Source organism: Mustelus asterias, chromosome 22 (genome assembly GCF_964213995.1).
Source record: "Mustelus asterias chromosome 22, sMusAst1.hap1.1, whole genome shotgun sequence".
Classification (NCBI taxonomy): domain Eukaryota; kingdom Metazoa; phylum Chordata; class Chondrichthyes; order Carcharhiniformes; family Triakidae; genus Mustelus; species Mustelus asterias.
In genome coordinates this window covers 17,839,173-17,854,800 of record NC_135822.1, presented here as the reverse complement: position 1 = coordinate 17,854,800, position 15,628 = coordinate 17,839,173, and the positions used below count along the sequence as shown (strand labels likewise).

Genomic DNA, 15,628 nt, shown 5'->3' with positions numbered 1-15,628 from the left:
AAGTCCACTGATAGTAATTTGGGGGTGGGGTGGGGAGGGGAGACGAGCAGAGATGTTTGAGATAGCAATCAGGGAGAAGGATTCTTGCTGATTTATGCCCGCCCTCCTGTAACCAAGGAAGTTAGAGTCTAACTGTAGAACTCCGCCCGTCACCCCAGCAATGCAGAGCAACAAAGAAACCATTCAGATCTTTGCATCTGAGCCATCATTCCATGAATAGATCACGGCTGATCTGCTCCTTACCTCCCATTTCACAGCCTTTGCTCATAGCCCTTGATACCTTTATCCAAAAAAAGACCACTCTCACATTGAAAGCTCCAACTGATCCCTGGCATTCACAACCTTCTGAGGGGGCAGAGTTTTAGATCCCAGATCAGTCATTGCCCCCACTTGGGATACTAAGTTTGGTATTTACTGTAAAATCTGTTACATCAGTGGAGCAGTGTGCATTTCTATCCTGGCTTTAATAAAATGTCCCATAGGAGTTGGAAAGATAAACAGGCACAGAGACAAACAAGGGCATAATAGGAGGGATGACAGATGGCTTGGCTATGGAGGTGAAGGTTTTAAAAAAGAATGGAATGGAACAACCAAGGGGTTTGGAATAGAAATGATACAACACCTCTGAAAGGCAGTGTGCCCCATATAATGAAAACCCGCTCCGTAAAAAACAATCTTGCTTCATGTATTTGTCAGAACACTTGTTTGTTTATTTTTTATGAGTCAAAAGTAAGGCTTACATTAACACTGCAAGGAAGTTACTGTGAAAATCTCCTAGTCGCCACACTCCGGCGACTGTTCGGGTCAATGCACCCAACCAGCACATCTTTTAGATTGTGGGAGGAAACTCGGGCACCCAGAAGAAAACCACGCAGACGCTAGGAGAACGTGCAAACTCCACACAGACAGTGGCCCAAGCCGGGAATTGAACCCAGGTCGCTGGAACTGTGAGGCAGCAGTGCTAACCACTGTGCCACCGTGAAAGAAGGGGCTTTGCCTTGGCCAGGGATCGAACCAAGGCCTCCCGCGTGGCAGGCGAGAATTCTACCACTGAACCACAATGCACACCAAAGTCAGTGAGTGACTTTTAAGTCTGTCAATTTGCTAATTGTCTTAAGGCCAGAGAGAGTGAAGACTAGATGGGTGAAGGTTCGGCTGCATATGGTGGAACAAAGGATGGAGAAAGGTTCAACAACTCAAACAAGCAGAAGAGACAAGAACTGTTTCCATTAGCAGCAGAAGGGTTGGTAACCAGAAAAGACATATTTAAGGTAATTGACAAAAGACCCAGAGGCAAAATTTTCACAGTAACTTCATTGCAGTGTTAATGTAAGCCCACTGGTGACATTAATAAATAAATTATAAACTTTAACAGGAGGATATTATTTTGTTAAAAACAGCAGGCTGTTGCTGTCTGGACACTGCCTAAAACGATGGTTGAATCAGATTCCATGGAAATATTCTAAAAAGAACTGAATAGAAACCAGAAGCGAAAAAGTTACAGGTCTAGGGTGGCATTTGACACAGCGATTAGCACTGCTGCCTCACAGCGCCAGGGACCAAGGTTCAATTCTAGCCTTGGGTCACTGTCTGTGTGGAGTTTGCACATTCTCCCCGTATCTGCATGGATTGCCTCCGAGGGCTCCGGTTTCCTCCCACAGTCCAAAGTTGTGCGGCATGGCCAATTAACCTAAATTGCTCCTTAGTTTCAGGGGAACTAGTAAATAGGTAGGGTTATGGGGATAGGGCCTGGGTGGGATTGTGGTCGGTGCAGACTCAATGGCCTCCTTCTGCACTGTCGGGATTCTATTCAGAAAGAGCCAGCACAAGGGCCATGGACCAAATGGCCTCCTTCTGCACTGTATCATTGTGAGATTCTTAGAAAATCGTAATGTTAGGTAGCTCACATCCCCATTTTCCGCACACAAGACAACACATTAAGGGAAATCAATACACTGTAATTCACAGTGTTTACATTTAGAATTGGTGTTGAATTTGTTGCTGCCAGCAAGACATTAACCAATGTTTGAGCGCAAAGGATGCCTGACATTCCCATTAAGACACTTTGAAGAAAATGCAATAGTCTCAAACTGGACACACTTATCGAATTAATGAACGGTTGGTCCTGCTAGTAATCGCCATTAACACATTTAGTGAACATTTCACTGTGCTCGAATCACAATGCATGCCACATGGGACCAAACATTAGCAGGCATCTATTTCGATTCCATGAGTCGAATACTGCAAATGGAACTTGGGAGTGTAAACAGATCAAGGCTCGGAAGCCTGGATTGAACAGTGTTTGGGCGTTTATTCTGGTGTGATAAAGCTTTGCCCTGTTCCGTTCAGAGTAGTGCAAATTTGCATGGAAAGTGTGGGCAAAAAACGATAAGAGTAAGTGAATATAACGAACAGCAAAAAACAAACTGAATATAATCTTTAAAAAAAGGAGAGGCAAGGCGCTCTTGAACAATTATTCCATCAATATGTACCTCAGGAACTGGCTGAAGGTTTTGTAGTTGGTCAAGGTGTGGTAATCCTCCTCTGTGAACTCGTAATCCACATCCTCCAAACCCCAGTCATCCATTAAGTATGTGGAGGACTTCTGCTCCTGAAGAACATGGGATAAAAGAGTGAAACGGATTGTGACCAAGGGATCTGAACTATCCTCGAAATATTCTGCCTCAGCACCCCAGAATCGAGGAACTCCTCAGCTCCCCATTCTTCCTCCAATTTCAAGGTTTTTTCAAAACCTTTAGGGGCTAGCTAAGAACAACACGACGCCTTTCAATAGATATTTTACAGGCTTCCAAATTCAACATTACATTCAGCAGCTTCAGGCCACAACCTTTGCTGTTATTTTGTCATGTGAGTGTACCTTTAAGGAAGTTTTTTTTCAAAAATCATGCAGCTTACAGCTTCAGCGATGTCATTGGGGTGGAGCTAAACTGCGGCAGTCAGATAATAGGGGCTTTTTCCTTTGTCCTCTCAGTTTCATTTGTGGCAGTCAGGTCCTAGGGATTTTTTCCTTTCTGCTTTCAGTTTCGTTTTGGGCAGTGTGTTTTGAAGCAGCTTTAGCAGCAAGCTAAGAGGCAGTCTCTCTCCCTGTTCTTCTCTTTAAGAAGCTGTGTTTTGGGAAAGAGATTCGATTACAACCTCTTCCAAATTTCTTCACCAGGGATTTCAGCATTCAACCCAGGAGGCTGGATTCCTGTAACAAGTGGACATTAGCCTATGCTGTACTGTGCTTATTTGGAGGGTTTGGTGTTGGCTTTGGTTGGAACACACAGATATTCCTTAAGAGTTATACATTATCGGGGTTGCTGTGCTTCTAGTTTGTAATTGTTAGAAGTTCTTGCTAATTGTCTTACTATACATGTTAACAACATTCTTAATTAAACTTTGTTTTTGATAAAAGCTCCTCGTGGGTCAGTTGGCTCACACCTGAAGTGAAAGCGCTCATGCTCATCCTAGCCAAATTCAACGTAAAACATGACAGGTCAGGCGAGCTTCATAGAACACCTTGAAGTATCCGACCTGAATTGTAACAATTTTCTCAGAAAGCATCGACTGGTATGGTTATGCTGCCGCAATTTACAACTGCTTTGAACTCAGCTTTCATTTGCTTGTCTCGTTATGCTTTTGCACTGCACCATCATCTCTTTAGTCATTTGATCATTCCTGCCTTCTACCCTATCACAGATCTTCCCTTTTGTTCTTCACACTACCCCCACTTCCGCTCTTGCTTAAAACCGGTCACATCTTTTAAACTTTCTCCAGTTCTGACGAAAGTCAACAACCTTAAAAACATTCTCCCTGCTCCTCTCTCCATAGGTGTAGCCTGGCCTGCTGAGTATTTCCAACATCTTCCGCTTTTATTTTCCCACCCTTGCCAAACTTTAGTGGTGTTTAATCACTAAAAACAAAAATCGCACAGGTTCACTGAAATCCTGATGGCCCATAAAGTTCCTCCAGGTGTCGCAAGATGGCATGACGTCTTTTCCTAACAAATTAGCTCTCTCCAAAGATTTGCGGGTTAGGTGGATTGGCCATGTTAAATTGGCTCTTAATGTCCGAGGGGAGGGGGGGGGGGGGGGGGGTGGAGTGGAATGTGTTAGCAGGGTAAATACATGGGGTCACGGGGATAGGCCTGGTTGGGATTGTTGTCAGTACAGGTTCAATGGGCCGAAAGGCTACCTTCTGTGCTGGAGGGATTTTATGATTCTACTTGAGGTGCAAACAGGCAGGCACTCTAACACTTGACTAAACGTTCAGCCCTGTCTTCACTCTGAACTATGACAGTGAGTAACAGCTGGCTACAGGACCCCAGGGACACCAGAACCCAACCCAACTCTGTCCTGACCCAAAACCCACATACATGCACTTTCAGAGAAGGTTTGTTCAATAGGCAGATACGAAAGGGGCTTTTAGATAAGCACATGAATATGCAGGGAATAGAGTAATATGGACCAAGGGCAGGCAGAAGGGATTAGTTTAATTTGGTGTCAAGTTCAGCACAATATCTTGGGCCAAAGGGCCTGTTCCTGTGCTATACGGTTCTATGCTCTAAGCCAATGAAAAGAAAAAGGCTTGCATTTATTTAGCACCTTTCATAAACTCAGAGTCCAAAAGTGCTTTACAGCCAATGAAATAGCTCTGACACGCCATCACTGTCATAACATAAGAACGCAACGTAATAAGCACCGGAGTAGGTCATTCGACAACATTATGACCAGTCTCAACTCCACCCACCCCACACTATCCCCAGAATTCATAAATTCCCCTAGTACCCAAAAATCTATCGATCGGTCTTGAACAAAGAACAATACAGCACAGGAACAGGCCCTTCGGCCCTCCAAGCCCGCGCCGCTCCCCGGTCCAGGATTGAATCCTGAATCCAGGATCCCCGCCCAATTTTCCAGCCTATCTACATACCAATATCCTATCCACCGAGCTGTCCCTCACAGCTACGATGCTTTGTTCATCACAACCTATTAACTCACCCCCACCCCCCCATTCCAGACCATGTGAACATCAACAGCTCCATGGGATAGAGAATCCCAAAGGTTTACAACCCTCAGAGTTCCACACCTTAGTCCAAAATGGCTGACATCTTACTTTGAGACCGTCATCCTGGGTTTTATATTCTTCATCCAGGAAAACATCTCAGAATCTACTAGTCAAGCCCCTTAAAATAAATGTTATATTTTTCAGTTACATCACCTCTCATTTTTCTAAACTTCAGGGAATATAGGCTTAGTTTACTTGACCTTTCCTCAGAAGACAATCCTCTTGATTCTACGAAACAGTCTAGTGCATTCCCTTTAGAGCAAATAGGCACTTTCTTAGGTAAGGAGACCTCACCAGTGCCCTGTATAATTGTAAGCTTTATTCATATGCTTCAATCCATTTGCAACAAATGCTAAATACCATTTGCAACATAGATTTAACAAAGATTTTAAAATTATCTTTGTTTTCAAATTTCTTCCACCTTTTTCCGCCTGGAAAAAGATACAAAAGTCTGAGGTCACGTGCCAATATACTCAAGAACAGCTTCTTCCCTGCTGCCATCAGACTTTTGAATGGACCTACCTTATATTAAGTTGATCTTTCACTACACCCTAGCTATGCCAGTAACACTACATTCTGCACCTTATCCTTTACTTCTCTCCTATGTATTCTATGAACAGTATGTTTTTGTTTGCATAGCGCGCAAGAAACAATATTTTTCACTGTATCCCAATACATGCGGCAATAATGAATCAAATCTCTCCATGGCCTCACCCCTCTCCATCTTCTCTGAGATACCCTGCATTCAATCAATTGAGGATCTTGAGAAAGCAGATTTTAATCTGTCTCTCACTGGTGGCCATTTCAGCTACCTAGGCTCTAAGGTTTTGGGATTTCTTCCCTAAACCTCTCTACCTTATAGACAACAAAGGGCAGATGCAGGTAAGATGTTTTCCTTGGTTGGGGTGTCTAGGACCAGGGGGTACAATTTCAAAATAAGGGGGAATGCCACTTAGGACTGAGAGAAGGAGAAATTTCTTTGCACAGAAGATTGTGAATCTTTGGAATTCTCTACCCCAGAGGGCTGTGGAAGATAGAGATTGATATCTTGATTAACAATTACGTAAGAGGTTACACGGATAGTGTAAAAAGCATTGAAGTGCCAGCCATGATCGTATTGAATGACAGAATAGGCTCGATGGGCTGAACAGCCTACTCCTGTTCCTATGCTCCTACCTCTCTCTCCTCTAACAAGAGGTTTCTTAAAATCTACCTCTTTGAACAAGCAATTGGTCACCTGTCCTAATATCTTATCATAGGATCCCTACGGTGCAGAAGGAGGTCTTTTGGCCCATCAAGTCTACACTGACTCTGAAAGAGCATCTTACCCAGTCCCACCCCCTGCCCTATCCCCATAACCTCATGCATTTACCCCGCTAATCCCCCTAAAGCTACACATTTTTGGACTGTGGGAGAAAACCAATGCAAGCACGGGGAGAACATGCAAACTCCACCCAAGGCCGCAACTGAACCCAGGTCCCTAATGCGGTGAGGTAGCAGTGCTAACCACTGTGCTAATGTGCCACCCTGTACATAGCTCAGTGTCAAACTTTGTTTGATAAAACTCACGTAAAGTGACTTAGGGCATTTTACTACATTAAATGTGTCAGATAATTGCAAGTTGTTCCTGTAGGAAATACAAGACTACTTTCACATAGTAAGATCCCACAAACAGCATTGTGATAACAACCAGATAATCTGCTTTTAGTGATCTGGGTTGAAGAACAAATGTTGAACCAGGATCTCTGTTTAGGTGCATCGACCCGAACAGGCGCGGGAATGTGGTGACTAGGGAAATTTCACAGTAACTTCATTGCAGTGTTGATGCAAGCCTTACTTGTGACTAATAAATAAACTTAACTGAAATCCACCCCCATCCCTTACCGACTCATTAATCCAGGGGTACTGAGGCCTACTTTAGATTCTCAAGCACTGTCCTGAATTTCCAAGGCAGATACAGTTCCACAGCCAGGAACAAGTTAGATGGGGAAATACCCAAAATGTTAGGCAGCAGATTTTGCCAGTTTGACTGGACTCCCAAAAACAGTCACTGAATCATCATCAGTACCAAAGTCCATCAGTCACTGCACTTAGCTCTTGATGTCAAACATAGAAGATAGGAGCAGGAGTAGGCTATTTGGCCCTTCAAGCCTGCTCCGCCATTCATTACAATCGTGGCTGATCATCCAACTCAATGGCCTAATCCCACCTTCCCCCCCACACCATCTCCCTTTCAACCCAAGAGCTATATCTAACTCCTTTTTGAAAATATAAAATGTTTTGGCCTCAACTGTGGTAGCGAATTCCACAAGCTTATCACTCACTCCCTGGGTGAAGAAATCTCTCCTCATCACAGTCCTAAAAGATTTACCCCATATCCCCAGACTAGGACCCCTGGTTTTGGACACCTACACCATCAGGAACATCCTTCCTGCATCTACCCTGTCTAGTCCTGTAAGAGTTTTATAGATTTCTCCGAGATCCCCCCTCATTCTTCGGAACACTAGCAAATATAATCCTAACCATCTCTCCTCATCAGTCCTGCTATCCCAGGAAACAGTCTGGTAAATCTTCTCTGCACTCCCTCTAGAGCAAGAACATCCTTCCTTTGAAGGCCAACATATCATTTGCCTTTTTTACTGCCGGCTACATCTGCGTGCTTACCTTCAGCAACTGGTATACGAGGACCTAGGTCTTGTTTCACACTCCCTTCTCTCAATTTACAGCCAAATAATAATCTGCCTTCTTGTTTTTGCTACTAAAGTGGATAACCTTAACACATTATGCTGCATCTGCCAATCACTTGCCCACTCACTCAGCTTGTCTAAATCATACTGAAGCATCTCTGCATCCTTCTCACAGCTCATGTGCCCAGACAACTGTGTCATCTGTGTCAATCTGGAGATACTGCATTTAGTTCCCTCATCTAAATCGTTAATATGTATGAGTAGCTGGGGGTCCTAGAACTAATCCCTACGGTACCCCACTAGTCACTGCCTGCCATTTGGGAAAAAATATTCCACTACTCTTTGATTCCTGTCTGCTAACCAGTTTTCTATCCATTTCAATACACTGTCCCCAATCCCATGGACTTTAATTTTACATATCAATCCCTTAAATGGGATTTTTGTCGAATGTCTTCCGAAAATCCAAATAAACCACATCCACTGCCTCTCTCTTATCAATTCTACTAAATTACATCCTTGAAGTATTCCTGTAGATTTGCCAAGTATGATTTCCCTTTCGTAAAGCCATGCTGACTCTTTCTGATTCTGCCACTGTTTTCCAAGTGCTCCACTATAGAATCCTTGATATTGGACTCAAGAATTTTCCCCACTACCGACATCAAGTGCAATCAGGCAACACTACTTCCTCCAAGGGGCCGATCTTAAAGAACTAGTAATAGAGAAGGGGCTTACTTTGATGCACCAATAGGCATAAGTGCCCTTTCAGGCACTGCTGATGTCAGGAGGAAACGTATGGTCCATCAGACTAAGAGCTCAACATAAGCAACAAACCCAACAAAAGCATCGGGAACCTTCTCAACTAAATAACAATGCTGTTATGTGTCTAAAAGATTCTCTGCACCCTGAAGTGCCCAATGGTCCAAGAAGGCATCAAGTGCACCACAAATATTCTTTGTTTCCTTGCCAGGACCAGCTGAGCGGGGAGTAGCAGTAAGGATCAAAAACGGCAGGTTCGTCTTGTCTATAATCAGGTTTCATTGAATGCATTATGTCACAAATCAGTTTAAAGTTTATTAGTGTCACAAGTAGGCTTACAGTAACACTGCAATGAGGCTACTGTGAAAATCCCGTAGTCGCCACACTCCAGCACCTGTTTGGATACACTGAGGGAGAATTTAGCATGACCAACACGTCTTTCAGACTGTGAGATCACCCAGAGGAAAGCCACACAGACACGGGAAGGACGTGCAGACTCCGCATAGACAGCGACCCAAGCCGGGTCCCTGGCGCTGTGAGACAGCAGTGCTAACGACTGTGCCAACATCCAAGAGTTAAGAGAGGTCTGAACAGATCTCCCTGCTGTGCCATTGTCACATGACCTCACTAATGCCAAATGTTGCTGACCACCTCATTTACATTTAACCACTTCAGGAATTGACAGCCACAGAACGTAGCCCAAGGTAAAAGAGAGAGAGTCTCCTGGCCAGCCAGAACCATGTGGGAGCTGCAATGTAACAGCCTCCTCACACTAAAAGACTTCATGCACAGGCTCTACTCCTCACTTAGAGAGGCTACCAATCAATTTTAAAAAGTAACATTTAAACATGAACTACTCAATCGGATTTTAATTTTTTGTGGTCTCGTGTTGCCACTGAAATAATTACCCACCCACCCAAGGGACATAATTTACTGGATGCCTTTTACAAACAACCACCTGCATTTATATACCCCCCCCCCCCCCCTCACCCCGCAAGCTCTGCAGTACTGAGAGGTGACATCTTTCATTTGGGGCTTTAATCTGTGGTCCATCAGCCCTCTCAAGTGGACTCCCGATCACTATTCTGAAGAACAGTGGTGGGCGGGTTTCTCCCCAGCAGATTCCTGCCGATAATTATCCCTCAGCCAATGTCATTAAATTATCTGGTCATTTATTTCATTGCCGTCTGTGAAATATGTGTAAATCAGCTGTTGCTGCATTGTAGCAGCGATGCTACTTCAAAAGTGCTTTAGAATCATTGAATCTTACAGTGCAGAACCCACCTAGGCCCTATCCCCATACATTTACCCTAGCTAGTGCCCCTGACCCCAAGGGGCAATTTTGCATGGCCAATCCACCTAACCCGTATATCCTTCGGACTATGGGAGGAAACCGGTGAACCCGGAGGAAACCCACAGAGACTCGGGGAGAACATGCAAACTTCACACCGACAGTGACCCAAGCTGGGAATCGGACCCAGGTTCCTGGCGCTGTGAGGCAGCAGTGCTAACCACTGTCACCGTGCCGCTTGACTGTAAAGCACTTTGGGACATCCTGAGGTCACAAAAGGCACTATCAAAGTGCAAGGCTTCCTCTTCTTTCAAGTCCAGGCAGTGGCTGATCGGCAAATAACTCAAAGGGCTTAACAGCTAAGCTTGAAATTGTTCTCAGCCAAAGACCATTCTCCCATCTCTCTTTGGCAGACACCTGCTTCTTAAAAATCTGAATTGCCACAGCTTCTGTAACAAAAATGTGGTTCCCAACCCTGGACCATTCGGAACAATACCCTCAATAAATAAAAGTTACAACATGGAAACAGACCATTCAACCCAAACGGTCTGTATTAGCTTTTACCCTCCAAACAAACATGTGGGTAAACTGTCCTGTTTTCAGATCCTTTCATCCTTTATCCAATCTGATCTCAAATACTGACACGGAGGAGACAGGAATCGGGGTAAGCTCCTCAGCCCCTCAATTGCGCCTGAGGGAGTTTTACCATTCTCAAAACAAATTACCTTTTCTTCTTCATTCATTCATGGGATATGGACATGTGTTGCCCATCCCTAAATGCCCCTCAACTGGTTTGCAAGGCCATTTCAGAGGGTATCTATGAGTCACCCACATTGCTTTAGGTCTGCATCCTTACCTGGTCTGGCCTACATGTGGTTAAGGATGGCAGACTTCCTTCCCTAAAGGACATTAGTGAATCAGATGGTTTTTAGGACAATCAATGATGGTTTCATGTTCCATTACTGAGACTGGCTTTAAATTCCAGATTTATTAACAGAATTCAAATTCCAGCAGCTGCCATGTTGGGATTTGAACACCTGTCCCCAGAGCATTACCTGGGTTTCAGGATTATTAGTGCAGAAACATCACCACTAAGCCACCATCTTCCCCTTGTATCCATTGGTCCCTGTTTTTGACCCCCTTACCTACTAGAAGTAGTCTGACTCTACCTGCCCTGTCCCATCCTTTAAAAACTGTAAGCACTTCTATATGTCAACCTGTAATCTCTGGTATTCTAACAAAAATTATCCAACTCTTTCTGTCTTTCTTGATATTTGTACTTCCTCACACCAGGTAACACCCGAATGAATCAGCAATAATCTGCTCACAGACACACAGTTTGGGTTCTGCCAGGGTCACTCAGCTCTTGACCTCCATTATAGCCTTGGTTCAAACATGGACAAAAGAGATTAGACGAGTGTGACTACCCTTGACATCAAGGCAGTGCTTGACCAAGTGCGGCATCAAACAGCCCTAGCAAAACTGAAGTCAGTGGGAATCAGGAGGAAAACTCCCCATTGGAGACATATCTGACACAAAGGAAGATGGTTGTGGTGGTTGGAGGTCAATCACCTCAATTTCAGGACTTCACTGAAGTAGTTCCTCAAGTTAGTGTCCATCACATCCAGCTGCTTCATCAATGACTTCCTTCCATCAAAAGGTCAGAAGTGGGAATAATCGCCGATGACTGCACAATGTTCAGCACCATTCGCAAGTCCTCAAATACTGAAGCAGACCATGTCCAAATGCAGCAAGATCTGGACAATCCAGACTTGGGCTGATGAGCAACATTCACACCACACAACTGCCAGACAATGACACCCAACAAGACAGAACTAACCATCACCCCTTGACCTTCAAATCCATTACAAAGAACAAAGAAAATTACAGCACAGGAACAGGCCCTCAGGCCTTCCAAGCCTGCACCGACCATGCTGCCCGACTGAACTAAAACCTCTGACCATTCCGGGGACCATATCCCTCTATTCCCATCCTATTTGTCAAGACGCCTCTTAAAACTCACTATCGTATCTGGTTCCACTACCTCCCCCAGCAGCGAGTTCCAGGCACCCTCTGTAAAAAATCTGCCTCGTACATCTCCTTTAAACCTTGCCCCTCGCACCTTAAATCTATGCCCCCTGGTAATTGACTCTTCCACCCTGGGAAAAAGCTTCTGACTATCCACTCTGTCCACGCCCCTCATAACCTTGTAGACTTCCATCAGGTCTCCCCTCAACCTCTGTCATTTCAGTGAGAACAAACCAAGTTTCTCCAACCTCTCCTCATAGCTAATGCCCTCCATACCAGGCAACATCCTGGTAAATCTTTTCTGTATCCTCTCCAAAGCCTCCACATCCTTCTGGTAGTGTGGCGACCAGAATTGAACACTATATTCCAAGTGCGGCCTAACTAAGGTTCTATAAATCTACAACATGACTTGCCAATTTTTAAACTCAATGCCTCATTGCTGAATTCTCCATTCACATCATCCTGGGTGTTACCATTGATCAGAAACTCAACTGGACTAGCCATATAAATACTGCGACTACAAGAGCAGGTCTAAGGATAGAAATCCTGCGGTCAGTAACTCACCTGCTGACTGTCCAAAGCCTGTCCACCATCTACAAGGCACAAGTCAGGCGCATGACAGAATACCCTCCCCTTGCCTGAATGGGTGCAGTTCCAACAATACTCAACAGCTTGCCACCATTCAGGACAAAGCAGCCCATATGATTGGCACCCCACCCACAAACATTCACTTTCTCTGAAGCATGGTGACAGCAGTGAGTACCATCTACAAGTTACACTGCAGGAACTCACTTAGATAGCATCTTTTAAACTCATAACCACCATCAAGGACAAGGGCAGCAGATACTTGGGAAGACCACCAAGTTCCCCTCCAAACCATTACCACCCTGACTTGGAAAGATATTGCCATTCTTTCACTGTCACTGGATCAAAATCCTGGAACTCCCTCCCTAACAGCACTGTGGGTGCACCTACATCACATGGACTGCAGCAGTTCAAGAAGGTTGTTCACCACCACCTTCCCAAGGGAAATTAGGGATGGACAATAAATGTTGGCCTAGCCAGCAACACCCACATCCTATGAATGAATAAATAAAATGTCTCTCTGAAGCCTTGGTATCCTTCTCTGTGCAATCAGGCTACCCATCCACTATCTAGTTTTCCAGGTTGTATTCTCGTCATAAACTCCACTCGCCTCACCAGCCACTCACCGAAATAGAGCAGGTAAAACCTTGGTGTCCTGTTTTAAGAGCTCGGCTGCATATTCCAATCTTACCCATTACCAAGGCAGCTGGCTTCCATAGCATCTCTTCCCTCAATGAACAACATACCTATAAAGCACCTTTAACAAAGAAACTTCCTCAGCTGTTTCCCAAGAATATTATAGAATATAGTGCAACACCGAGCCACATAGGGAAGTACTTGGTCAGATGATCTAAAGCTTGGTCAGGGGGAGCACAGGGTCGATTGGGGAATGAACAGGGCCTGCTGTGGGTTACGACACAGACAGTAGAGTTTTGGATTGTCTCGAGTTTACAGAAGGCAGAATGTGGAAGACTAGCCTGGAGTGAGTTGGAATGGTCAAGTCTAAAGGTAACAAAGGCGTGAATGAGGGTCTCAGCCACAGATGAGCTGAGACAGGGGAAGATGCGGGTGATGTTACTGAGGTGGAAATAAGCAGTCACGGTGCCAAATTTGATCCCAGGGTGAGCTTTTGACCTTCATATTCATGCCACCACTAAGGTTAGCAACAGCCTGGCACAATCTCAGACAGTTGGCAGGCAGAGGGATGGAGCAGGTATGAAGAGAATGGAGTTTGGGGCAGGGACTGAAAACAATGTCTTCAGTCTTCCCAATATTTAATTGGAGGAAACTTCTGCTCACCCAGTACTGAACGCTGGTTAAACAGCTTGATAACTCAGCAACAGCGAAGGAGTTGAGGGAGGTGATTGCGATGTAGAACTGGTTGTCATCAGCGTACTTGTAAAACTAACTCTGTGCTTTCAGATGGTGTGGTCGAGGAGCAGCACGTAGATGAGAAAAACATCCCCGTTGTCAGATACCCATAACCAGTTTTGCTGCCTCTGGAGTTTTTTCTCCAGTGGTCTCCTTGGTAACCTCCATAAACTCTGACTTCGCTACATCCTATCCCAGTCAGCCGTGGCTGCATTACAACAATGACCACATTTCAAAAGTGCTTCATTGGCTGGGAAAGTGCTTGAGATGTCCATTGGTAATGAAAAAGGGCTATCCTTTCACTAAGCCCTGCTCACTTATCATTCCTATCTTTGCTGCTCCACACTAATATTCTGTCCCCCAACACCTGAAATTTGAAATCACCATCCTCACCAACAAACCCACAGCCTTGAATCAGCCTAACTCAGCAACCTCCTCCAGTTATATATCCTCTCCTGCAGCCTCCAGCCCCTTAGATCCTCTCTGTAATACCTTCTCTTCACCCCATGGCAGAACCTTCAATCACTCAGTGCCAATGTCTGGAACTAAACACAGAATCCCTACAGTGCAGACAGAGGCCATTTGGCCCATCGAGTTTGCACCGACCACAATCCCACCCAACCCCTATCCCGTAACCCCACTTATTTACCCTGCCAGTCCACCTGACAGAGTCAATTTAACATGGCCAATCAACCTAACCCGCTCATCTTTGGACTCTCAAATGTGGAAACTCTCTCCACTTCTCCAACCATCTTTAAAAAATCTTTAGATGAATCATCTTTGCTTCCAGGTTTTCAGTCAATTTGACTTCCCGACTATGACTCTCAGTCCATTCCTCCAGCTCTCTGATCATTTTACTTATTTCTTCCCCATTTGTAAACCCACGTTTCTTATATCAAAAGTTGCCATAAAAATGCTTGTCATCATTAGCACAAAACTTCCAATTACCCCAGCCTCGCGACAATCCCTCTCCATCCGTCAACTACCCCAGCATCACTATAATCTCGCATTACCCCCACCTCAATTTCTCGCTGCCCCCACCTCAATCTCACATTAGACCCCCCCCAACCTCAGTCTCGCATTACTCTCCCAACCTCAATCTCACGTTACCCCCCCAACCTCAATCTCGCGTTACCCCCACCAACCTCAGTCTCGCGTTACACCCCCCCCCAACCTCAATCTCGCGTTACACCCCTCCCCAACCTCAATCTCTCGCTACCTCCCCCTCATCTCAATATGGCTATAATCCCCTCTTTTCCACAAATGCCTCAGCATTGCTATAATCTCTCTTATTCTTTTTCTCATTCAGATCAATATGGCCATGGTTCTCCTCCACGTTACCTCTTTCTTTCTCTTCTTCATTTTGGGAGTCTTGTTCTCTTTCTGTTTCCGTGGTTTCCTTTTTTTCTTCACTTTGGCTGGCTCTTCTTCAGAAAACATTGCTTCGCGACCTTCCTCTTCCTCCTCCTCCTCCTCCTCTTCTTCCTCCTCCTCCTCTGTGGAAATCAAGAAAGACTTTCAGAGTTTAACCAAGGACTAACTCCATCAGACTAGAGGACATCCAAACTCCCCATCAGAAAAAACATTAAAATAAAATGTAATTGGAGGATGAGGACGTGCATACATCAGCTACCGGTTAGCTGTAGGCTTCTGCTGTTCACTAAGTAAAGAAACAACAGTAAAGAAAACTATCAAAACTGAAGCATTTGTGTCCATGCTGGATTGAATTATTAGTTTTTTTCTTGCTTATCAAACAATAACTTGCATTTATATAGCACCTTTATGGAAGTAAAATGTCCCAAGGAGTTTTACAGGAGTGATATTTAATAAAATTTGACTA

At 44.7% G+C, this 15,628-nt stretch overlaps 1 protein-coding gene across 1 annotated transcript in view; it reads right to left on the bottom strand.

Annotated features, from left to right (window-relative positions):
* Positions 1–15,231, bottom strand: part of LOC144509742 (chromodomain-helicase-DNA-binding protein 5-like) — an 80,012-nt gene extending 64,781 nt beyond the window's left edge. Inside the window, 2 exon segments of the mRNA XM_078238522.1 lie at positions 2,493–2,611; positions 15,130–15,231. Coding sequence (XP_078094648.1) covers positions 2,493–2,611; positions 15,130–15,228 — 218 coding nt within the window. The 5' untranslated portion in view covers positions 15,229–15,231.
* Between the last annotated feature and the right edge of the window lie 397 nt (positions 15,232–15,628).